We start from the raw sequence: 25,905 nt of genomic DNA on the forward strand, positions 1-25,905 counted from the left end.
AGTATATATGATATTCACATTTAATGTACTATGAATATATAGCTGAGTTTAACTCTATCATCATGGCATTTGTTTTCTACTTGGCCCTTTTATTCTTTGTTCTATTATATTTCCTTTCCTCCTCTGTGGGAGAGTGAGAATTTTTAGAATTACACTTAATCATATCTATTGGTGTTTTAGCTGTATTTCTGTATTTTTTAATGAATTTAAATAATGCCATATTTAATTTCTGCCCTTTGGGAACTGGTTAAATGAGTCTCTAAAATCCTCATTAAGAAGTTACATATCAGTGTCATCCAATGTGCCCACCCACTGTGAAACTTCGGTGATCTGTATCTGGCTCTAGTAAATCACAGTCCAAGGCCAAGGAATGCAATCAGAGAGGACGGATTAGAACATCCTGTTACAAAGAAAATGCTCCTGCTACCAGTGAAAGGCAATGTGAACTCACTCACCTCCTCATAAATCAATCTCACCTTTAGATTACTCCTGTCCTTTATACATATATTGAATACTGCAATCTTTGTATTTAAAATTTATGAATCAATCTGTAATCTGGACACTGGACTATAAACTCCTCAAATGCAGACACTGCAACTCTTTCCCTTTCCAGCTTATAATAAAGTGTTGACAAAAAACAAGTGTTTTAGAAAAGTTTGTTAAACTCAAATAACTGAACTTCATCAGGATGTAGTATCAATAATTTGACAGTGATTACCAATTCCTAGATCAAAAAAAGCTCTCTAAATACTGGCTACCTTATTAATAGGTGTTCAAGATTTTTTAAGGTGTTCAACTTGGTTGCCTAACAGTATCAGCAACAGAGGCATCTAATACAAACAAAATATTCAACACCTTTTTTCCTCAGAAACATTTGAAAGGCAAAGGAATCTATCCTGCAAAGGCAGAAAGGTAATGAGTAATATCTTTTAAAAAGTGAAGCTACTGTATCAAGTCAAATACCTCACAAACAGGTCCGGATGAGCAAAAAAGTCTGCATACATTTCTAAAAGAGATCTTCTTTCAAGAATAAATGTTGGAAGAACTACCTGAAAAACATACATATTTGACCCTTGAGAATCAAATTCCACTACAGATATATAAGACTGCTAAGCTGCATTTAAAAAGAAAAACACGTAAATGAAAACAAAAAAAACTGATTCCAATCACAGTAACATCCACCAAGTACTGCCCAGGCATGCTTTTGATACCTACTTCTCAAACTGTTCTTAACCTGCCTAAGGGATGAAAGACAAGAGATTCTGAATGTTCAAATGTCACTTTCTCTGAGCAACCTCTCTTTGGCTCCCTAAGTCAATAATCAAAGTTTTAGCAATAACAACTATGCAGTAGCAACCCTTTGATATCTTTTGACTTTCTGGAGCATCACACACACATTATCTTATTAAACCTTACAACCATCTCATTAAGAAGAAATTATCATCATTTTACACTGGAGAAAGTTCAGTTCAGTTGCTCAGTCGTGTCTGACTCTTTGTGACCCCATGAACTGCAGCACGCCAGGCCTCCCTGTCCATCACCAATTCCCGGAGTTTACTCAAACTCATGTCCATTGAATCAGTGATGCCATCCAACCATCTCCTTCTCTGCCATCCCCTTCTCCTCCCACTGATCTTTCCCAGTATCAGGGTCTTTTCAAATTAATCAGCTCTTTGCATCAGATGGCCAAAGTATTGGAGTTTCAGTTTCAACATCAGTCCTTCCAATAAATATTCAGGACTGATTTCCTTTAGGATTGACTGGTTGGATCTCCGTGTAGTCCAAGGGACGCTCAGGAGTCTTCTCCAACAACATAGGTCAAAAGCATCAATTCTTCAGTAGTTCAACTCTCACATCCATACATGACTACTGGAAAAACCATAGCCTTGACTAGATGGACCTTTGTTGGCAAAGTAATGTCTCTGCTTTTTAATATGCTGTCTAGGTTGGTCCTAACTTTCCTTTCAAGAAGTAAGCATCTTTTAATTTCATGGCTGCAATCACCATCTGCAGTGATTTTGGAGCCCCCAAAAATAAAGTCAGCCACTGTTTCCCCATCTATTTGCCATGAAGTGATGGGACCAGATGCCATGATCTTAGTTTTCTGAATGTTGAGCTTTAAGCCAACTTTTTCACTCTCCTCTTTCACTTTCATCAAGAGGCTATTTAGTTCTTTTTCACTTTCTGCCATAAGGGTGGTGTCATCTGAATATCTGAGGTTAAAGGTTATTTGATATTTCTCCCGGCAATCTTGATTCCAGCTTGTGCTTCCTCCAGCCCAGCATTTCTCATGATGTACTCTGCATCTAAGTTAAACAAGCAGGGTGACAATATATCGCCTTGATTGCACTCCTTTTCCTATTCAGAACTAGTGGAGAAAAATGAAGCGCAAATGGGTGAGAAATTTTCTCACCGCTCTGTTGTTAAGTGGAATCCAAAATTGGCTCTGTTTGACTTTGGCGGGTGGGGTCTACACACATTCCTCTCTACCATTGCTTCTCTATCATCGTTTAAGTGCCTAAGGAAATTTATCTACTGGATCTGTGTACTTAAGGATCTGTGTCCTCAAGTAAACAATGAGCTTCTAGAATGCAAGAACCATACTTTATTTGTACTTGCATTTCAGCTACTATTACAAACTAAGAAATTTTTAGTAAGTAACTGAGGGAATAAACAAAATGAAGAAGACAATAAAGATGGGATTCTACCAACTCTTTCTTCAGGAGGCTGGGCCCATGAAGAAAAATGCTGAGGGCCTGGGAAAGTGGCAGAGGAGAAAGTAAAGGAAAGAAGTTGGAGGACTTCCCTGGCGGGCCAGTGGTTAAGAATCCATTTGCCAATGCAGAAGACTAGGGTTCCCTCCCTGGTCCAAGAAGGTAAGATTCCACAATGCTGCAGGGCAACTAAGCCTATGTGCCACAACTATTGAAGCCAGTGTGCTCAACGGCCTGTGTTCCTCAACAAGAGAAGCTGCCGCAATGAGAAGCCTGTGCACCGCAACTGAAGAGTAGGCCCCACTCGCCGCGACTAGAGAAGAGTCCATGCACACAGCATCAAAGATCCAGTGCAGCCAAAAATAAATATAAGATAAAAACTTAAAAGAAGAAGAAATATGGGAAAAAAGAATAAGAAAGATTAAGATTAATCAATTAAGAAAAGAATTTCATTACAAATAGAGGAAGAGTTTTTGAAGTCTGTATCAGATTAGACATTATTCATTATGGCAGTTGAGCACCACAGTAACCAAAGATTCCTTTAAATGTAGTAATTACTGCAATATTCAAGCACCTGTGGTAAATGCTATGGAAGCAGCAAAGGTTAATCGAGAGAATAATACCAGCATTTAACTTTTAGGTAGAATGTGATAAATATCAGGCTTCCCTGGTAGCTCAGATGGAAAAGAATCTGCCTGCAATGTGGGAGGCCTGGGTTTGATCCCTGGGTTGGGAAGATCCCCTGGAGAAGGGAATGGCTATCCACTCCAATATTCTTGCCTGGAGAATTCCATGAACAGAGGAGCATCCAGGAGATGTTCAATGTACTCTGGAAATTCAGGAGAGGCAAAAGATCATGCTCTGTTTGGGAAACCAGAATGAGGGCAAAGCTGAGAAACAACATGTTGAGGTGGTGCTAGAGAAAAGCCTTAGAGAGTAGGCTCTAATAGAGGGAAACATGGAGACATGGAGATGGTGGTGGGAGACAAGGGGAGGGAGGGCGGCAGAAAATGAGTGTGACAGGGACTGACCAGTGGACCGGTATTGCTGCTGTATATAAAGAGGAATGACAGAACGCAAGAACCTGGAAAGAACCCCTATGGCTCTAATACTTAGCATTTTATTATTAGACTCCTGAGTTTAAATGTTCCTCAGAACACCTATATTCATAGTATAAGTATGCTTAAACTGGTGAGTAAGCTTGTTGTAATTTTCTACCACTCTTGGAGAACACGGAGATTGTACATTAGTAAGTAAGACTGCCAAAGAACAGACAGGGCTAAATATCTCAATATATAAACAGCTCTTGCAAATCAACAAGAAAAAGACTACTACTGCCAGCAGAAAAATGAACAAAAGAACAGAACATGCAATTTGAAAAAGAAGACATGGCCACAGACCATAAGTTTGATTTGATGTGTAATCAAAAAAAAATTTTTCCCTCCCTATTTAAAATTTTTCTTAAGATCTCTCATTGAACAGATCTTCTTCATTGTTTTTAGCACTATCTGGGTACATGCCATTATGTCAAGTTGCTGAAACACTGATATAAGTGAGCTGGACTAAGCTGTCTTTAACCTGGGTTCAAATACTTATTTTGGTGTGAGGAGGCCATAGAAAATGTACTCAACATCTGAAAGTTTCTGTAAAAGGAGGATAATTATATGCCCTGCTAAGTCTTAGGACTGTTTTGAAGACCAAGTGAGGTAAACCGGATGTGACTATAGTAATGTTTCCAAACACTATGATGTATTTGGAGAATAACTCTTTTTAGAAAATATTTGAGGTGAGAAGACATTATTATAAGTAGGAAAATGACATAAGATATTATTGTAATAATACTTTGAAATGCACAAGGGAATCAAGATTTCACAATCTGCTGACAACCACAACCATGTATGCCAATGAAGATTTCTAAAATATCGAGTAAGTTAGCAAAAATTAACAAACTTTTAGTGGCTACAAAACCCAAACATGGAGCATACAGCAGAGGAAGCTATGAGAGGCAAGAACTACACACTTGACTGCAGCACATCCTTCCGGCTGCCTATGCATATCCCTACCGAAAGAAGTCTGATTCAGTTCAGGTATAGGCTATAGGTTGCTATGAGTCACAAGGCCCTCCCACACCCCAAGGGGTGAATGTAGATTAATCTAAACCAATCTATTAACCTCCTTTGCCAGTGACTGGCTTATGCTTGCACACTGGCTGAGCTTGGGTCAATGGGATTCAACTGGAAGTCTGACAGGCCACTGCGGAAAAGGATGTTCTCCCTATATCAACAATAAAATTCATGAAGAGAATTATTTTTCCTGCCTTTTGACATACCTGCGTAAGGATGTGATTAACTGGAAGTGTGGCAGTCATTTTGCAATGGTGGGAAGACGGGTCTGAGTGTGAACGTCAGCATGCAGAGGATAGCAGAGCAGAGAGATGAAGGGACCTAGATCGTTTCTCACATTGTTGACCCACTATGAATTCATGGACCCTGGAACTACTCTATTTCTGGACTTCTCATCTCCTGAGATAGTAAACCTAGTATTGTTCAAGATACTATTAGGTGGCTCTTCCATTATTGGAGACCAAACCCAACCAAGGTAGAAGGTGTAGAAAAGAAATATAAACATCATTATCTAAAATGAAGCTGTATTTCTCAAATTTGAAGTGACAATTCTGCTCCAGCAATTATGCAATCAATCTAATGATCAATGAAAAAATTCTGGAGGCAAGCTCCTGCAAATATTCTCTTACCTAGAACTTCCCCAGCAAGTATGTTTGTTGCACAAATGAATGCTATCCTTGTGCTTCTGTTCTTAGATTTGGGGTAAAAATTTTTATTATACACACTTACTAGAAAGTATTATGGTTTAGTTTATAGATTTTTGAAATCTACAACCAGATTAGAATCTCAGTTCTGCCACTTAATAGGAAGGACTTAGCCAAATTACTTAATCTCTGTGAGCTTCAATTTCTCATCTATAAAATGAAGTTAACAACCATCACCAACTTTGCAGTGCTATCGTGAGAATTAGGTGAAAGGAGAAGGCTTTTAGCAGAGTGGCAGGGATATACACAGGCACCTATACACCAGTCTCCTGTATCAATCAGGCATTCTGTTTAGAGCACCAAGTTTAAATTCAAATTCAAATCCAGAACCATAATAATTTTATGGCTCAATGTATATCATATAATTTCCCACTCATTACCTGTTCCAATATCCATTTTGTATATGCAAAACCCAAAGGTTATAGAGGAAGGAACTTGCTCAAGGTCAGAGTTTGGTAACAGCAAAAGTAGGATGTAAGCACAGACCCTCTGACCCCGAGATCAGAACTCTGCTCATTTTGACTCTATGCATATACTACACTGCTTTGGGTTTTGTCCAACTACTAACCAAGCCCAATACTACTCCACGCTTTCTCCCAATAACATCCAAATCATAATCTATACATACTATCCCTATGAAATTACCCTAGTTTACTTATGTTATCCTTTATAAAATTCTCAGTTTACTCAGGTACATATATAAAAAAACAACAGTATAAACAGAAATTACGTCATTACACTACGTGTGCAGATACACTCACCATACGATCATTGCGAATCTACATATATACAGTAACAGCAAAACCAAATGTTGAGTCTTACCTTCGTAAGATCCATTCCAAGTCTAACCTGTGACAACAGATGCATGATAACACTCTTGTGCTCTTCCACCGACCCTGCCTCCCCTTCGTCATCTCTATCATCATGTGAATCGAAAAGGTCTAAAATAAAACACATCTTCTTAGAGTGGTGTTACACTGGGCCCATCTGTGCTGGTACCAGTATTATAAATGATTTTTTTCAAACAAATATTTTTAAGGAAAAAAAGTTAAAACTCTCAAAGGCTGCTTACCAGCATCGCTTGTTCCATTGGACATAGAAGAATTAAGTGATTCTGTGGTATCTGGACGCTTTAGACTATTTCCCGAACTGCTGTGTGTCAAGACTGAGGCAGATCCAGAGGAACTAAAAAATATTAATCACCTTCTTAAGCTTTTTAAGGAAGCAATTTAAAATCACAGTAAGACGTTAACCTATAAAGCTACTTGAAACCAGTATATGCAGATAACTGACAGAAACAAACTAGACCTTTAAAGTTAGCTGGTTATATACATATATATATGCTTGATTCTCTCCCCATCAGCTTCCTGTTTTTTGCATGGTGTATGCTCACATGTTGAAAGGCCATGAAAAATTAGTACGATTTTGCCTCTTCATGTAAGTTTAAAACTTGAATTCATTTTCCAAATTTGTTTCCTTGCATAAATGTAAGTATGTCGTAATTCTTGGCAACAATTTCCAGAACCTCAAAAATGATAAATCTATTAATTAGTCTCAGAAAGATGTATTTTTGAGATCCTTTGAAAAAGCCTACACGGGTAATAACATCTTTCCTAGTCAATAAAAAACCATATTTGAAATTAAAAAAATAAACAAGTATATTAACTTTTACAAGTAAATTTATGGTAAGTGGTATTATGAGCTGATTAACAGGGTCTAAAGAAAGCTCCCTCTGTTATACAGCTCTGATCATAACCTACCCAGGACTAGTATTTGTACATTAATAAAAGAATAATCTAAGTTTACTTATTAAGGGTAAAAATAGAAACCAAATTTCTCATACTGCAGGTATTATTTATAAAATGGTACACACAGTAAAGTCTTTTATTGCAAATTTATAGATGTAAAACACCACTGTTCTTCAGTTGCTAAGTTATGTTCGACTCTTTTGTGAACTCCATATACTACAGCCCACCAGATAGGCCACTCTGTCCGTGGGATTTTCTAGGCAAGAATATTGAAGTAAAATATCATTTCCTTCTCCAGCAAAACACATTATATATTCTAATGTAAACATAGTTTGCCTTGATTACTTTCTTTTGATATCTTATTTAATGGTAAGCGTGATATTTTTAAAGAGCAATTTTAGGTTCAGAGCAAAACTGAGCAGAAAGTACAGAATTCCCAAATGCACAACTTCCCCACTATCAACATCCTGCACTTGGTAGTACATTTGTAGTAAGTGATGAACCTACATGACATGGCATTACCACTGAAAGTCCAGTTTACAGTAGGGTTCATGCTTGGTCTTGTACATTCTATGGATTTTGACAAAAGGATGTTGATAAGTGTCCATCATTGTAGTTATTGCAGAGGATAGTTTCATTACCCTAAAAATCTTCTGTGCTCTGCCTATATTAGAACATTAGTTCACAGAGAAGTTATCATTACGACAGGTCTTTAGAAACTGAATGGTGGAAGGACTTAAGCTTTCAAATTCTCTTCCTTCAGGGAGAGAAATAGTAGATAGAAACTTGACTGGAGAGCTAGAAAGCTAGTGATAGCAGCTGATGACCAGCAGGTGGCACAAGCTCAATGCCTACAGACACAAGACAGAGAGCATCAATGTGAGAATGGTGGTGATGGTGGCGTAATTGCCAAGTTGAGTCTGACTCTTGCGACCCCATGGACTGTAGCCTCCCAGGCTCCTCTGTCCACGGGATTTCCCAGGTAAGAATACTGGAGTGGGCTGCCATTTCCTTCTCAAGGGTATCTTTCTGACCTAGGGATAGAACCAGTGTCTCTTACATTGAAGGTGGTCTCCTGAATTGCAGGCAGATTCTTTATCGCTGACCAACCAGGGAAGCCTAAATATGTGAATAGGGTCAGGTGGGCTTCCCAGCAGTAAAAGAATCTGCCTGCAATGCAGGAGACCAGGTTCAATCCCTGGGTTGGGAAGATCCCCTGGAGGAGGAAATGACAACCCACTCTGGTATTCTTGCCTGGAAATTTGACAGAGCCTGGCGGGGTATAGTCCATGGTGTCTCAAAGAGTCAGACATGACTGAACACTCCCCATTCCATAAGACAATGGAGACCTAGAGCCAGCATAGTCAATTTGAAGGGATTTACACTCCCATTACTAAAAAAAAAAAAAAGTCAACAAACACTGTGCTGGCCAAGTTAAATACCTATAGTCCCTACTAGTTTTGGAATCTAGATTAAGGCATATAAGAAAGCATGAAGGTTCATAGATCATGTTTGTTATGAGGTGGGTACTGGGAGAGCACAGAGAAGGAAGTTTCTAAGGAGAAGAAAAAAATGCCTATGAGCCTGCAGGTAACTTTGTAAACATGCCTATTACAGGTCCAACAGGTAAGCAAGCACTTAAAATTTAAGGAGTACCCCTAAAACTGGGGCCAGAGACTGACTATCAGTGATGTAGTAAGGAGGCTAACCATATCATCATCAAGCTTTCAATAAATATAGTTAGGTTTCCTGAGGATAGATGATTCATTTTGATACTTAATTTGTTCTATGTTTCAAGTAATAGCTAACGTCCCATGAACGAGACCTTCTTTAATTATTTTTAAGGAAACAATGATTTAACACTTCAAAAATCAATAATAATCTTTATTTTGGAATATGCTCCCAAATGCCTGTTTTCTTTTAACCTATTATAAAAATTATTTTTCAAAATTAAAGTGAAAGTGAAATGGAATATGCTCCCAAATGCCTGTTTTCTTTTAACCTATTATAAAAATTATTTTTCAAAATTAAAGTGAAAGTGAAATGGAATATGCTCCCAAATGCCTGTTTTCTTTTAACCTATTATAAAAATTATTTTTCAAAATTAAAGTGAAATTTCCATTGGCAAACTGTTAATAATGGTCTTGTAATAGTTTACTGCCGCACATACAAACATTAAGAAACCAACATGCTAAACCTAACTCTTTCTGCTAAACTAGTCTTCTTGAATTGTGGGCCCAAATCTCTCTTCCTCTCATGTTCGTAACTATGTATTCACCTAATGGCATACATTCTACGTTTCTCACATTCAAATGTTGAATTTGATCTACTATGTAATAAAACTTCCCAAATTAATATAGTCGTTTTTCCTCACAAATTTTGAGATTCTGAACAGTTATGGTACAATTACATATGATACTGTATTTCTCAGTTCATGTGCAAACTTAAGAGAACTGAAGTGCTACACAAGATTCCTTATTAAAAGAAACCAAGGTTCAAGGTCTAAGTTTGGCTGATGGTACTCAGCTTGCAAATTCACATATAATCTGTGACCAAATTCCAAATCTGTATTGTATTTCAAAGCAAACCCAAAACTGCAACGAAAGCACTTACTCTTTGAGATGCAGGACAGTTGGAAAAAATACCCAACAAAAAGTAAGCCGGTTACATCTACAACAAATATAGGAACACTAAAGCAAATAAATGTTAATTTGCTTTCTATAACAGCTATCGCTTACTGCATACTTACTATACATGCCAGACATTACTGTAAGCACTTGATTGACATTACTGTCATCTACATGTTCACGACGACTCCTTGAATTTGAAACTATTATCATCCTCATTTTACCAACAAGGAAACTGAGGATTACACAGGTTAAATAACTTGACCTAGATCACACACCTTTAAAGCAAAACAGATTTAGAACCTATTATTTCTTTCTAAGATTCCAGAATCCAAAGTCTAATCACAGCAACTATATACTAGCAGGGATAAAAAGGACTTTGCTGACTGGCTATCATGTAAGTGGGCTTCTCTGATAGCTCAACTGGTAAAGAATCCGCCTGCACTGCAGGAGACCCCGGTTCGATTCCTGGGTCAGGAAGATCCCCTGGTGAAGGGATAGGCTACCCACTCCAGTATTCTTGGGCTTCCCTTGTGGCTCAGCTGGTAAAGAATCCGCCTGCAATGCAGGAAACTAGAGTTCGATCCCTGGGTTGGGAAGATCTCCTGGAGAAGGGAAGGGTTATCCACTCCAGTATTCTGTCCTGGAGAATTCCACGGATTGTATAGTTCATGGGGTCACTAAGAGTCAAACACAACTGAGTGACTTTCACTTTCTTTAACTATTATGTAAGTGACTTCATGTGTAAAGAAAGGCCTTTTCTGTACAATAGAACATACCTAGCTTTGATCTGACAGTGTAAAATAGGTCAAATGTCACCTAATAAAAGAAAATCTACCATCACTATCTGCCAAAATCTGCCTACTTTGTATCTCTGGAGTCCACATGCTTCCCTCCATTCCTATGCTATGACCTTAGCTCAGGTTATCAACATTTCTCAATTTCCTACCCAGTTTTGGCTGGTCTTCCTACACATAATGCATTCCCACTGCACTCAATTCTGTACAATTTAGACATATTTTTCTTATCTATTTTTCTAAAAGGTAGACCTGACCAGCAGATGCCATCACTTGCGAGAAAATGTTCAAAATTCATCAAAGGCTAAAAGGACTTCCTTCATGACCTGGCCCTTGTCAACCTCTCCTGTATCCTGTATCTTCTTAACCACTCTCCTCAACTTATAACCACACTCAGCCACGCTCACTAGCTTATAGCTTCTCAAAGAAACCAAGCCCCTGCTCCCCCAGGCCTTTCTTATTAGGGTTCCAGCTCCATGAGAACAACATTTTCCATTTCCCCCTCCTCTTCTCATCCCCATGACCCTTCTCTCTCATCCATGTCTCATCTTAGGATCACATTCCCTCCATCCTCTGTGAATCCTTTCTTCTCAGGAGTTCAAAATGCTCCCAATTCTTCCTGGGCTTATTCTTCCACAGCATATTTCACACTGAATTATAAATGTCCGTTTTCCCCACAAAAGACTGTAAGTTCCTGAGGGGAAGGATTGGCTCTTGTTTCACTTCTGTATAAGGTGGCGCTAGTGATAAAGAATCCACCTGCCAATGAAGGAGACACAAGAGACATGGGTTTGATTCCTGGGTCTGAAAGAGCCCCTGGAGGAGGACATGGCAACCTGCTCCAATATTATTGCCTGGAAAAATCCATGGACAGAGGAGCCTGGCAGGCTACAGTCCATGGGGTCCAAAGTCCTGAACACATCATTCCTCTACCTGGCTAGTACAGAGCCTTACTTATAGGTACCTGAATACCTTCACTCTAATACAAAACAAGTAGTAGTAACCTCCTCTTATATGAATAATTCCTAGCATCCTCACTTTCATTTGACCCTCTCCTAATGTTGGTTCTATAGAAATAAGGCCCAAAGTTCAATGAGCAATACTGGCATGTTATCACAACTGATGCTAACTTATTCTATTTGAATTAAATCAGGAGTAAAATCAACATTCTCACAGAACTAGCCTTGCTCAGTAAGTCAACTGAAAATAAGCTGTCTTTTCCATTTTTTCCAAATAATTTTTAAAGGAACTTGTTTAACACATTTCAAAATCAAATCACATTTTTAAAAATCAGGAGACTCATTTCAATACAGTTAGTTCACCTACTCACTCTATTAAGCGCTTTGGTGATGAGCCACTCTGATGAAATTCATCTGCATCATAGAATTCATCTTCACTGCTAGAGTAAGAGAACTCTGGGACTGTGTTTGGAGACAAGTTGACATGGCTTGGAGAAGTCAGACTGCTACTAGGGGGTGAGTGGCCACTGCCTAGAAAGTTAAGAGAGTTTTAAATTAAGAGACAATGTTGGTAATAGAAAGGAAGATATTAGGAAGATGGGGTCAAAGCAGACTTATTAAAATCAAGCAAAGAGTTAAGTTGGCAGAAGTCCCTAGACTATTTGTAAAGAAAATCAACATTTAAACTAGACAAAGAAAAAGGCAAATCACATTATACAATGGGACACAGCCTTCTAAATAAATGAAAAAATGTTATGTCTCTTTGGTAATCATCTGGGGTTCATTGTTTCATAATAAAAAATAACAACGAAAGTATCAAACAGAATAGTGAAGTATTGAGAGCAATTTAAAAAGTATTTATTGAGCATCTAAGGACTCTCAGGCAATTTATGCCAAACTGCTACCAATGTCTGGTGGAGAGTAAAGTCACTGCTGACAATCTAAAAACCAATGCCACACTTCTAGAAGAAATAAGAACAGCAGCAATAAAAATGAATCCAGAGCCACCCATGGATTTTTAGCCCATTCCACAGTCTACGCTTCAACAGTTATGAGAGAGCACATCCACCTGCCACACTCAGTTACCATGTTCACAAAGATATTTTTAAAACATAAACATAGAAAGTTTGCTGCCTAAATAGGCAAAGCTTATTATGTGAATGCCAGAGATAGTTCATCTTAGCAAATGACTTTAAAATCTTTCCTCACCCACCTGCCCTGCTCCATACCAGCAATAAGATGGGAAATAAATTTTCCCTTATTGAAATAAGGCGGGGGGGGAGTCACAGAGAAAGGAAGAAAGAGACCAGGAAATACAAATGATTAAGTAATATGCAAATAGTCCTGGCAACCACACAAAACTGAAAATGTATTCAAGAAGAAAATGAGTTAGAATGGGAACTGCAATCCAGAGAACTGAGTTTTCCTTTTGAGAAAAAACTTTTTATGTATTAGTGACAGAGATGAAGGAAAGAAAGATGAAAATTTAGGCTGAAAAATCAAACAAGACATAAACCAGAAAAGATTTCTTTAAATCCACCTACTCTAAAATGTTATATTTTTATAATGCCTCCTGGAATAATTTATCCTAAATTATTTATCATTATTTATAACTAATTAATGACTCTAAACTTCATGTACATAAAAAATGCAAACTTTTTCAAAGTTTGTAACTGACTAGTATTTTATATTTCCAAATGGATATATTTTGGCTATTTCAAAATTCTAACATAATTCCTCTTTATAAAAAAAGAAACACAGATACCATTTTTAAAATGGCAAAGTGTAATGATATACACAAAAAAGTCAGCCAAACATCTCAACCTTATTATTCAAATTGCTTATCATCACTTTACAGTTTCAAATAAGAGAGCTCTTCTTGTTGCTTGCTTTTTCCCAAAATTAAGAAGACATATGGTTCAGGCTGTTAAATACTAAAAATCCAAAGTAACAGCATCAGCATCTTTACTAATTCAAATTTCATACTGGGCTAAAAATCACAAGGTAGCTTTTCATTATTACACAGGAAATTCCCACCCAGGAAAGAATCTGTGGAGCAACAGCAGGAACTCATCTCCCATGTCCTTCATGTGGTTTTGATTTTGGCCTCCAGGTGTAATAGGGACAAAAACCAAGTGCTCCCTTGAGTTTGGTTCAACTGATAACTCAACATCAACCTGCTTAGTTTTAAAATAAGGAATAAATCTATACTAACATTGATAGTATCCTTGTGAATCAGAGAAAAAAATAAAGACCAGGAATCTAAACAAATTAAGAAAATGCAAATTAAATCAAGTATCCTTTTATGCTTATAAAATTGGTGAAACAAGAAAATGCAAATTAAATCAAGTATCCTTTTATGCTTATAAAATTGGTGAAAAATGTGACCTATAAATCTATCCATAAAAATACATTATGTGCCCAAGCTGCTGTTCAAGAGTATTCCCTGAAATACTGCTTATAACAGGAAATTACTGTAATCAACCTAAATGTCCATCAGCAGGAAAACAGCTTGAGCAGCTGTAAAAAGTACGTTGCAGACCTAAGTGTATAAACACAGAAAGTTCTCTAAATGGTTCTCAGTTAAATGAAAATTGAGAAAGTCACAGAACCATATGATCTCATTTAGGTTAGAACAAAAACAGTAATAAAAGTATGCAATACAGGTAGACATGTACATACATGTATGCAAACAACAAACAGTAAAGGAGATTTACAGCTTTTGTTCTCATACTTCTGTATTATTTGATTCCTTTACAATAAGAAAGTATATAAATCTAACCTGAGCAATTTTTTTAAAAAGTCAATACATATCTTCAAAATAAATCTCAATAAATACACAAAATTCTGCAATAATTTATTTCATATAAATTATCAGTTCAGTTCAGTCGCTCAGTCGTGTCTGACTCTTTGCGACCCATGAATTGTAGCACGCCAGGCCTCCCTGTCCATCACCAACTCCTGGAGTTCACTCAAGCTCACGTCCATCAAGTCAGTGATGCCATCCAGCCATCTCATCCTCTGTCGTCCCCATTTCCTCCTGCCCCCAATCCCTCCCAGCATCAGAGTCTTTATAATTATTATTAAACTTTTGGTTCAATCACAAAGCTAACCACTTCATGGATGGAACTATAAAAGTAAAACTAAGGTATCTCCAACGCAAAATATACCACCTTTCTTCAATCTTTTCCCATCAGTAATCAAAAACAAATCTCAAGTGTTAATGGGCAGTTATGAGAAGTAAAGGAATCACACAATCTGTACCTGTACTATTTGGTGTTGGAGTCTGATGATGTCCCAAGGTTGCTAATACAGGTCCAACTGGTAGAGAAGATGGACGCTGCTCTGACTTACACAACTGAGTAGGTTCTAGGAGATTTAAGACGTGAAATAAGTGAGAGAAAAAGCCAAACACAACTTTTAACTACAACTCTGTGGAATTCAAAATCTTAAAGACCAGTAACTTTTGAGACTATATTCCAATAAGTCACTTGTCATGCTGCCACTCCTTTCCGATGCCCTATCCTCTTTAAACTCAATGATGGTAGGCTACCGAGTACTGAGACACTAGGTGGGATATCAAGGACTAGTCAAGATAGGCCAATATCTTAGCACAATTGCTCTGTACAGCCAGCAAATGCTTCTGATGATAAACTGTTTCCTCCCCGAGGATGGGCTTCCCAAATGGCTCAGAGGTAAGGAATCTGTTTGCCAATGCATCAGACCTAAGAAATTTGGGTTTGATACCCAGGTTGGGAAGATCCTCTGAAAGAGGGTATAGAAACCCACTCCAGTACTCTTGTCTGGAGAATCCCATAGACAGAGGAGACTGGTCCATAGGTTGCAAAGAGTTGGACACGACTGAGCAACTTAACAGGCACACAGCATGCACCCGAGGATTAAACCACATGTAAAATCTAAAATGTGGCACAGTACTTCCTCTTTAGTCTCATGAGATATTATGCTCCTAATTTTCTCCTAAGGAGAAAAAATTCCTAAAAAGACCTCACATACTTGTAAGTAATTTTAAAAAGATTTTTTTTTCCCCAGTAAAATTTCTGACTTAACTTCATCACCAATGAGAACATTTCACCCAACAACTGAAATGTTGGATGCCACAAAAAAGTACACTTGTATAATTCAGAGTTATAAAGAATACACAAAAATAGAACATTTCAAGTAGATCAAGGTATATTATGTTTTCCTTGGTAGCCATGAATCCTAGGTCATAGGATTCAGTCCTATCAGCTAATCCAAGTAATCATGTTCGTCTTCCATCTCACTTTGAAAACCAAAACCTTTTGAATTGTATTTAAAAAGCTCCAATCCCCAAAATAGTATCATTTTTTCCAGTTCATTTTTGGCTGTATTTGTGTGTGAGATTCCTTTTACTTTTTTTTTTTTTTAAAAAGAGCTCTTCAAGATTACTACAACTGCCATTAAAAAAAAAAAAAAGATTTTTTTTGTCATTAATGAATCTGTGAAACAATTTTCCAAATACTATACTATACCTGGAGGTAAGACAGTCTGGGAAGGCATTGTGTTGACCACAGGTTCCAAGGGACTAGGTTGATATATTGCATCCACAGGATTAATAGTACTCTGAGGTAAAGAAACATAGTATAGTTATTTTTATTGTAATTACCCTTCTGGTGTTGACCTTCCCAAATGTATGAAATGCCCACATTTCTGACAGCAAAGTCCTGGGAGCAGCTATACAGACATGTTGGTCAAATTTCAAAGAGGAAATAAAACAACTTTACTATACAGCAGGCTAAGAGTTTCTTATAAAAAAATTTCTCAAAAAGCATAGTAAGGAGGAAAAATGAATCACTCTGTCACATAGAAAGGTGAAGCCAAATGAAAACACATGGAAAGAGTTGTAGAATGATTTCAGGAAGCCAAAACAATAAATTCTCAATTCAGCTCAGTGCTTCTCAAATTTTTAATTCAACACAAATATCAAAGTGGGGAGAAAGGCTCTTTCATTGTTATTAATGAGCATTATACCTACGACGCGCTAATACACTTGCACCACTATAACCTTATCTTTACACCCCATACTGTTGCCACCTTCCATCAGTGTGTATCGCACTGTACAGGCATCTAGTTCTATAGTAACTAAAGGCAAAGAAACGTGTCTCCTCATCGGTTGTTGCGGGGAAGAAAGCTTTTTTTTTCTTGAGGATTTAGAAGGAAAAAAATACTCAAATATGTAGTTACATTTGAGAGAGAGAGAGAGAAAAAGTCTAGGTTTTCTGACTCCAAGCCAAGAAACTATTTTGCCAGCATAATGGTATTTTAAAAACAAGACTCCACAGCTTCATGATTTTTTTTTTATTTGGAGGAGGGTGAGATTTTAAACCAAGGTCTTTGTCAAAGTAAAGTTTAAATCCACCATTTAGAAGACTACATTAGATAAAACCCAAGAAATAAAAACTTAAATTCTTCAGCTTTCCTTGATCTGGAAAACTAAACTTCAAATATATATTAGGTAGAGCTTGTAACAGAAAATACTAAAATAGAATTAGAAAAGATGTATTTTCACTGATGAATGAGCTTCAAAAGCATTTGTGAAAATTTAAAAGCACCTAACAATGGAAATTGAGATAATGGGAAAGTTTCTTATAGCATTCTTATTTAATACCTATGTTAATTTTTTTCTTAAATCCCCTCTCTGTATATAGAAAAATCACTAAATCAGATCTCTTAAATTAAGTAATTTAAACACAAGAATTCTGTCACAACAGTCTACCTACCATAAATATTCTAGGCCTAAAAAATAAAGGACACAGAGAAGAAACTCTGAAAACAATACTTAATAATTTGTAAAGTGGGGAAAGTTCCAAAGCATTAGGAAAAGCACAGAAACAGAGACTTGGAACTTTAATTCCTAGAATCCTTGCTCTACCAGTGACCTGGCAAGTCTAATCTGCTGTGGGCCTCACCTTCCCAGTGTATAAAATGAAGACATATCTGGATGCTATGGTCTCTAAGGGCTTTCTAGTTATTACTTTAGGACTCTTTTTTCAGATACCAGGCTGGGCCATAATAACTAAACAAGTGTCTCAACAATCCTGGAACTGTCCTTAGAATATATTTCTTATTTTTACATAGTAATTTTTCTCTAAAGGGACCCAGGTGGTTTAACAAAGGCAAAATCCCACTTCTAATACTTTGAGCCACAGGAACAAGAACATGCTGCCTCCTTATTCCCACCTATTACATTAATGTAAGTAAAATTTATAAAGACACTAAGAAATAAAATAACTTTGGAAAAATGGACCAGAATTCTATCTTTTGAATGCAATGTCCCGTTTTTCAAAAGCCTAAGATTAGGCTTGTCAATCCCACAGAACACTTTTAGACTTTTTAAGATGTATGTTAAAGGTACCAAATATTTCTTGCTGCTGTTGTTAACAGAAAATACAACTATTCTACACATATCTAACCATCTGTGATCGATCAACTTCAGGCTAAAATATGTCAAATAATATTCTATGCTTTGCTTTAAAAAAGAACGTGAAGAGCTTGAGAAGTGCAAACAGATGACAATCCCGAGCCCTCATCTGTTGTTAATGTTAATAAAGTTCATGTGATTCAATACAAAATATATTAATTATATAAGTGAAGTCGAAAGTGAAGTCGCTCAGTCGTGTCCGGCTCTTTGCGACCCCATGGACTGTAGCCTGCCAAGCTCCTCTGTCCATGGGATTTTCCAGGCAACAGTACTGGAGTGGATTGCCATTTCCTTCTCCAGGATTAATTATCTATACATACATGTATATACAGCGAACATTTATTGAGTACTATGTGCATACTATCTTACAACAACCCTCTGAGGTAGAAGTCATTTTTCTTTATAGATGAGGAAAAGAAGACTCAAAGGTTAAGTAACTTGCCTGTAGTCACAGCTAGTAAGTGGAAGGGCTACGTCCTAGCAGTCTGGGTTCAAGGCCTAAACCATAAACAACTCCTCTTTAAAAAAAAACAAAACAAAACAAAACAAAAAAACCCTTAAGGAAAAATGCTATGGTCCCTAATCAAATGATTCAAATATGTCTGTTTTCTATAAGTTTAGATTTTCTATGAGTATAAACTTTCTAGATGTTTTTAAACTGCAAATAATCATTTTTGGTATGCTTTATAAAACTTGTTTAACATAATAAAAAGTAATTGATTTGCTTGGAGGGAAAAGAGATAAAAATAACTGCCATCATTCATTTTCCTTAAGGTGTTAGGGAACCATGAAATTCTAGACAACTTACATAGTCTTTTTCCATGAGGCTTATAACCTTAACTGCTATCTCAGGAAGAGGTATATTATACTGTATTGTGTTTATATCACATAGTTCTATTAAATCACCAGGGCTCAAACCCTGAATTCATGCTGTGAAGAGAAACAAAAATTTCAATGTGTTTTAATTCAAATTTTTAAAATGTTTCTCTTATCTCTGTTTTCTCAAGAAATATGTAAACAACATAGACATCTAACTTGTTATTCATTTTAAAGCAAATAAAAAGATAACATACTCATCCTTTCAAGTATAATCATAAGATGGTTTTGAAGATTTACAAAATGAGTTTGCAGACCTCTGGCATTTGTAAAGCCTCAAGACTAAAAAAAGAGGTTGCCTCATGCTTCAAAAATATAGTCTGAACACAAGTCACACATTTATCATAAAATCAGGGAAGCTTAAACTGCAAACCTTCAAACTCTAACTTTTATTTCCAATAAAATTTTCTTTTTGGTGGGCAAGTTGAATATAAGGGAAGACTAAAAAACCAAGGGGATGCAAGAAGAGAAAATGGCTATATGTGAAAAAATTCACATTGCAACCTGCTGCTACAAAAAAGCAGTATACACCACAGCGGCAGTGACAGCTAACACAATACACAAAATCTAAAAAGAAAAAAAAAAAAAAGAAACCTATAAACATATAATTAGATTAAGATATGTTTCAGTACTGTGCCCCCTACTTTCATTAGAAACAGTTTGCCAAGAAATGTAGCATTGTGAGTTATGCAGTATTTAGTCATAAAAGCCGCATTTTTACACCATGATTAACCCGTCAAATTAACACATGCAAGGTGATTCAATGAGAACCAATACTTAATTTTAAGATCTAAATTTCCCCTCCAAATGATTGCTGAAAGATGGCCAACTGTAAGAGCTCAAGGAAAATTGCAAGAATCAACAATAGACAGCAGTGAGTGGGTAAAAAGAGGGATTTGTGTTGAAAAATAAGTGGAAATTCAGGCTTCTCCTGACATAACTGGTTATTAATGCTCTGCAGAAGTAAAGTGGAATAAAGATTAGATTAAACTTACTATAATTCCATCTGCGTGATTCTCCGCAATACACTGGTCCTTAAGGAGAAATGTTAAAAATATTAACTTCATTCTTTCATTTAAGTTAACACCTTGTGTACTCTCTTCCCTAGTAAGAAAGCTTATTTTACTGTGTAAGCAACAATGTTAGAAAACTACTAATCTGTTTCCACTAAGATAATTTCACTTGTCCATTCCTAGCCAAACAGAATTCTAACCAAAAACATGGAAATTATTTTTCTATACAGGCATTTAATTATTTGTAGAAATATCCTATTGAACTATACAGTCACATTGATACCAATGATTAAAGTAGATACATTAATTGAGGATTAAAGGTCCTAAATACTTCTGGGTTTAACTTTATAGCAAATTATTCCAACTCTCCACACCTCAATCTCTTACTGTACCTTAAAGATATGACAATCATAATTACTATAACCACAGAATGATGATATAGGGGTTAACACATACTACCTGGCAGATATTTTACATACAGCCATAGACCTCAGAGATATTCCAGTCCACCACAATAAAACAAATATCACAATAAAGCAACTGACACAAATTTTTTGGTTTCCCAGTGCACATAAAAGTTGTATTTACACTATCCTGCTAGCTTATCAAGTGTGCAGCAGCATTATGTCTTAAAAAACAATGTCCATACCTTAATTTTAAATACTTTATTGCTAAAAAATGCTAACCATCATCTGAGCCTTCAGTGAGTTGCAGTAGTAATATCAAAGACCACTGATCACAGGTAGCCATAACAAATACAGTAATAATGAAAAAGTCTGAAATATTGTGAGAATTACCAAAATGTGACAGACCACAAAGTGAGCAAATGCTGCTGCAAAAATGACGCCAATAGACTTGCTCGACACAAGGCTGCCACAAACCTTCAATTTGTAAAAGGTAGTATCTGCAAAATGCAACAAAGCAAGATATGTGTGTGTATTAATTCACCTATTCCACCTATAACTCAATCAAGTAGGTACTATTATCATCCCCCTTGGATAGATGAGAAAACTGAGAAAGTGTGAGAAGCCAGGACTCCAAGACATATAGTTCAGTTCCAGAACTTATGCTCCTTAAGACTCGTCTCTCCTCTCCAAGGATGTACTTAAGAAGTTGGTGGAAAGTTATTGAACATATTTGTTCCTGTAACTATAATCCATCTATTAGTAATACACAGACAATATATTTAGCTTAAAACTGTTAATGTCTCAAATCCATACTATCAGGAAGCTTTCAAGTTTTAACAGAAATTGATATTTGGTTTTAGTTTTAAAGTTAACAGCCAAGTTACATCTCATTTATGTTCAACTCTTTAACTATGGAGTTTACTCAGAATTTACAACATTGAAGGGTCAATCAAGAACAATTTAAAGATTAGGGGATAATTTTTTTTTAAAAAAGCATTAACACAGCAGGCCTGAAAGAGCTATCCTTAGAAAAGCCTGCCTACAAAGTTGACCTTTGGCTGGTGTCTGGGAACTTGGATTTTAGGAGGGTTCCCAGCACCTAACTATCATAAGGGTACCTCACTGTGCCTGAACTGCTTAAGCAACCCAAACGGTTGATTTATGCTGAACACCTGCTTTCCTTTGGGGACTCTGGAATTTGGTAAGTGCAAGGTAAAGGGTGCTTACAGGACAAGACCCCAATAAAACCTTTGGGCACCGAGTCTTTAATAAGCTTCCCTGGCAGACATTTCACGTATGTTGTCACAATCTGTTGCTGGAGGAATTGAGCACACCCCTTGTATGACCGCACTGAGAGAAGACTCTTGGAAGTCTGGGCCTAGTTTCCTCTGAATTTGGCCCCATGTGCCTTTTTCCTTTGCTGATTTTGCTTTGGCTCCTCTGCTGTAATAAACTGTATCTGTGAGGACAGCTACATGCTGTGCCCTCCAAGAACATCACCAAACCCAGGGGTGGCCTTATAAACTGCCAACACAATGCATACTTTCTTTGTATATCCTTGAGAATAAAAGCATGTTGATAAGTACGTAATCCATGCTGGGATTTGCACAAGTAAATTAACTATATATTTACAATATCCGAAGTTTCAGTAATTCTTAATAGAGGCAGTTGAAAATAAAATCTTGAGAACTACAGAGAAAGGAAAATTTTAAAGTTTCTTGCTCAGATGTTATTTTATTTTACTTTTAGTTTTCTACTAACTTCTAAACATTAAATTGATTTTTTCCAAAGAATTTCTCAGAAATACATGTAAGCGGCAATAAAGTGGAAAGAAACACATGGGGTAGATTAAAATTTCCAAAAATGGTCCCAACAAGAGGTAGAGTTCATGGCCCCTATCCTCAAAACTTTGTGATTGTCTCTACCAATAAACATAACAGAAGTGACTACAACTTCTGAGACCAGGTCACAGAAATGCCTTGTCTTCTTGGAACCCAATCACCACACTGTGAGAAAGGCCAAACAATTGTAAAAAGAACTATGTGGAGGAGAACCTCAGCTGCAGCTCAGTTTCCCAAGCACGTGAGTCAGTCATCTTGAAAGTGCATCCTCTGGTACTCCCCCTGCAGTTAGGCCAACAACAGGCACTGTGTGAAACAGAAACAGGTCATGGGGCCTACCCAGATTACCCCCAGATTTGTGAGCAAGATAAATGACAGCTATTTTAAGACAGATCGGGTTTGTTATATAGCAACACATTATTAATATAGTATATCATATTATCTTAGAAAACCACCACTTTTACTTCTGGTGTAATTTAAATAAACTTAAATATCCAGTTTTAAGATAAATAAGTACTAGGAATGTAATGTACAACATGATACATGTAACTAACACTGCTGTATGTTATATATGAAAGTGGCTAAGAAAGTAACCTTAAGAGTTCTTATCACACAAACATTTTTTTCTATTTCTCTGATTTTGTATCTAAATGACATAATGGATGCTCACTAAACAGACTGTGATAAACTTTTATGATGTATTAATAGTAAAGTCAATCACACCCATAACTTACACAGTGCAGTCTCCTGTATCTCAATAAAACTGGAAGAAAAAAAATAAATATCTGACAATTTTTCCCTCAAAGTGTTCTCAATAATAAATGCTATCTACAGGGTATTTTAAGGCAGGGTTTACTATTTTTGTTACTGTTTTGCTTTATCTTTCAAGGCAGAGTCAAATCTAGATGAACCTACAGACTATTAAACACCTTAGTACCAATCCATTCCCATCATGAACTTAAGGAATTTTGTTCTACTATTTTAAAGGGTTTATAACACTCATTCCCACCCCCACCCTACCTTTCTTTTTAAAAATTTTATTGTTCTTGTTTTGTATGTAAACCACAAGTTGCCTTTTATCAGGGTCAGCTAAAGCTCAATTTCAAGTACTACCGAACCAGAGATTCAATTGAAATCAATGTGAATTATGTTAATTAAACAAAGAAAGGATCTAATGCTACTTCCCACTTAGATTATAAATATGTTTATCTGATTTTACATCCCTCATTCCTTAACACAATGGATATTCTCTTCTTCAAACAAACCAACATGACTGAGATCTGGAAATATGGTCATAACAAAAACACCAGCACAATATAATTTGGGAAGACTTTTGACCAGAATTATAGACTCCAGATGGTGACTGCAGCCATGAAGTTAAAAGACGCTTACTCCTTGGAAGGAAAGTTATGACCAACCAAGATAGCATATTCAAAAGCAGAGACATTACTTGGCCAACAAAACTCCGTCTAGTCAAGGCTATGGTTTTTCCTGTGGTCATGTATGGATTTGAGAGTTGGACTGTGAAGAAGGCTGAGTGCCGAAGAATTGATGCTTTTGAACTGTGGAGTTGGAGAAGACTCTTTAGAGTCCCTTGGACTGCAAGGAGATCCAACCAGTCCATTCTGAAGGAGATCGGCCCTGAGATTTCTTTGGAAGGAATGATGCTAAAGCTGAAACTCCAGTACTTTGGCCACCTCATGTGAAGAGTTGACTCACTGGAAAAGACTCTGATGCTGGGAGGGATTGGAGGCAGGAGGAGAATGGGACGACAGAGGATGAGATGGCTGGATGGCATCACTGACTTGATGGACGTGAGTCTGAGTGAACTCCGGGAGTTGGTGCTGGACAGGGAGGCCTGGCGTGCTGCGATTCATGGGGTCGCAAAGAGTCGGACATGACTGAGCGACTGAACTGAACTGAACTGATAGACTCTAGTATTTTAAAACCATGCCTACTGACAAAATTTATGAAATATGTTCCCATCTTTCTAATAAGGAAATGGAGTCTAATGAAAGCTCTCTTAATTATGGGCCTATACATGTGCTTATTACATAAATTAAAAAATAAATGTGCTATGGAGATGAAAGAAAATTTCCAATTCAGTTTGATGACATTCAACAATGGGACTAGGACAACTGGATATCCACATTAAAAAAAAAAAAAAGAACTTGGATCCATACCTCATACCACAAAGATTAACTCAAAGTAGATTATACATTGACTTAAATGTAAGAGCTAAAACTACAAGACTCAAAAGAAAACACAGGAATAAATCTTTGTAATTGAGGCTTAGGCAATGATTCCTCAGAAAAGTCACCAAAGCCAAAAGCAATAGAAGACTGATAAATTGGATTTCATAAAATTTAAAATTCGCATGCTTCTCAGGACACTATAAAGAACGTAAAAGGACAACCCACAGACTTGAAGAAAAATTTCTAAGTCATATATCTGATAAGTTGTATCCAGAAGACATAAAACCACCCTTACAACTAAATAATAAGATTAAAATAGCCATCTAAAAAAATGGGCAAAGAATGTGAACACTTTTCCAGAAATGCAAACGAAAATCACTATGAGACACCACTAGAATGGCTATAATCAAAAAGATAATCACAAATGTTGGTGAGGACGTGGGGCAAATAGAACATTTACGCATTACGAAGAGAATATAAAATGGTGTGGCTGCTTTGAAAAGTAGTCTAGCAGTTTCTCAAAAAGTTAAACAGAGAGTTACCCTAACCCAGTAACTCCACTCCTAGGTATGTACTTAATAGAAATGAAAATAAGCATCCACACAAAAACATCATACACAAATGTTCAGAGAGGCATTATTCATAATGGTCAAAAACCAAAAACAAGCCAAATGTTGTATATTATAAACAAAATGTAGTGTATCATTCAAAAGAATATTATTCAGCAATTAAAAGGAATTTGGTCCTGATTCATGCTACAACATGATCAACCTTGAAAACATTATACTAAGTGAAAGAAGCCTGTCACAAAATACCACGTACTATATGATCCTAAATATATAAAATGTCCAGAATAGGCAAGTCTGTGCTGTGGTGTGTGTACTCAAGTCATGTTCGACTCTGTGACCCCATGGATGGTAGCCTGCCAGGCTCCTCTGTCCATGGAATTTTCTAGGCAAAAGTAATGGAATGGGTTGCTATATCCTACTGCAGGCAATGTTCCCAACCAAGAGGTCGAACCCACCTCTCCTGAATTGGCAAGTGCATTCTTTACCACTGTACCACTTGGGAAGCCCTATAGGCAAGTTTAAGACAGAAAATAGATTAGTAGTTGCCAGGAATTAGAGGAGAGGCAGGAGCAAGGGTGAGTGAGGGAAAGAGGTATAGGGACTGAACTCTTCATAGGTCTCATGTTTCTTTATTGGGGGGTGGTGATAAAATGTGCTAAATTAGATTATAGTGATGGCTGTACAACTTTGTAAATATACCAAAAACCATTAAAGCATAAACTTTAAATGAACGAATTTTATGATGTGTGTGAGAGTTGGACATAAAGAAGGCTGAGTGCCGAAGAATTCATGCTTTTGAACTGTGGTGTTGGAGAGTCCCTTGCACTGCAAGGAGATCAGTCCTGAGTGTTCATTGGAAGGACTGATGTTGA

The 25,905-nt window shown here is 36.8% G+C and overlaps 1 protein-coding gene across 10 annotated transcripts in view; it reads right to left on the minus strand.

The window, feature by feature from the left end:
• Positions 1-25,905, minus strand: part of OSBPL9 (oxysterol binding protein like 9) — a 164,281-nt gene that overhangs the window by 8,514 nt on the left and 129,862 nt on the right. For 5 of the 10 annotated variants that reach the window (XM_061411991.1, XM_061411989.1, XM_061411998.1 and 2 more), the window contains 7 exons: positions 20,004-20,042; positions 16,184-16,274; positions 14,937-15,041; positions 12,044-12,203; positions 6,614-6,726; positions 6,364-6,482; positions 964-1,049 (listed from right to left, as the gene is read on the minus strand). In XM_061411991.1, the coding sequence (XP_061267975.1) occupies positions 964-1,049; positions 6,364-6,482; positions 6,614-6,726; positions 12,044-12,203; positions 14,937-15,041; positions 16,184-16,274; positions 20,004-20,042 (713 nt within the window). The remainder of the gene's footprint in view (positions 1-963; positions 1,050-6,363; positions 6,483-6,613; positions 6,727-12,043; positions 12,204-14,936; positions 15,042-16,183; positions 16,275-20,003; positions 20,043-25,905) is intronic. The other 5 variants (XM_061411993.1, XM_061411990.1, XM_061411996.1 and 2 more) reach the window with 2 other exon arrangements.

The sequence above is a fragment of the Bos javanicus genome, chromosome 3, assembly GCF_032452875.1.
Source record: "Bos javanicus breed banteng chromosome 3, ARS-OSU_banteng_1.0, whole genome shotgun sequence".
Taxonomy (NCBI): domain Eukaryota; kingdom Metazoa; phylum Chordata; class Mammalia; order Artiodactyla; family Bovidae; genus Bos; species Bos javanicus.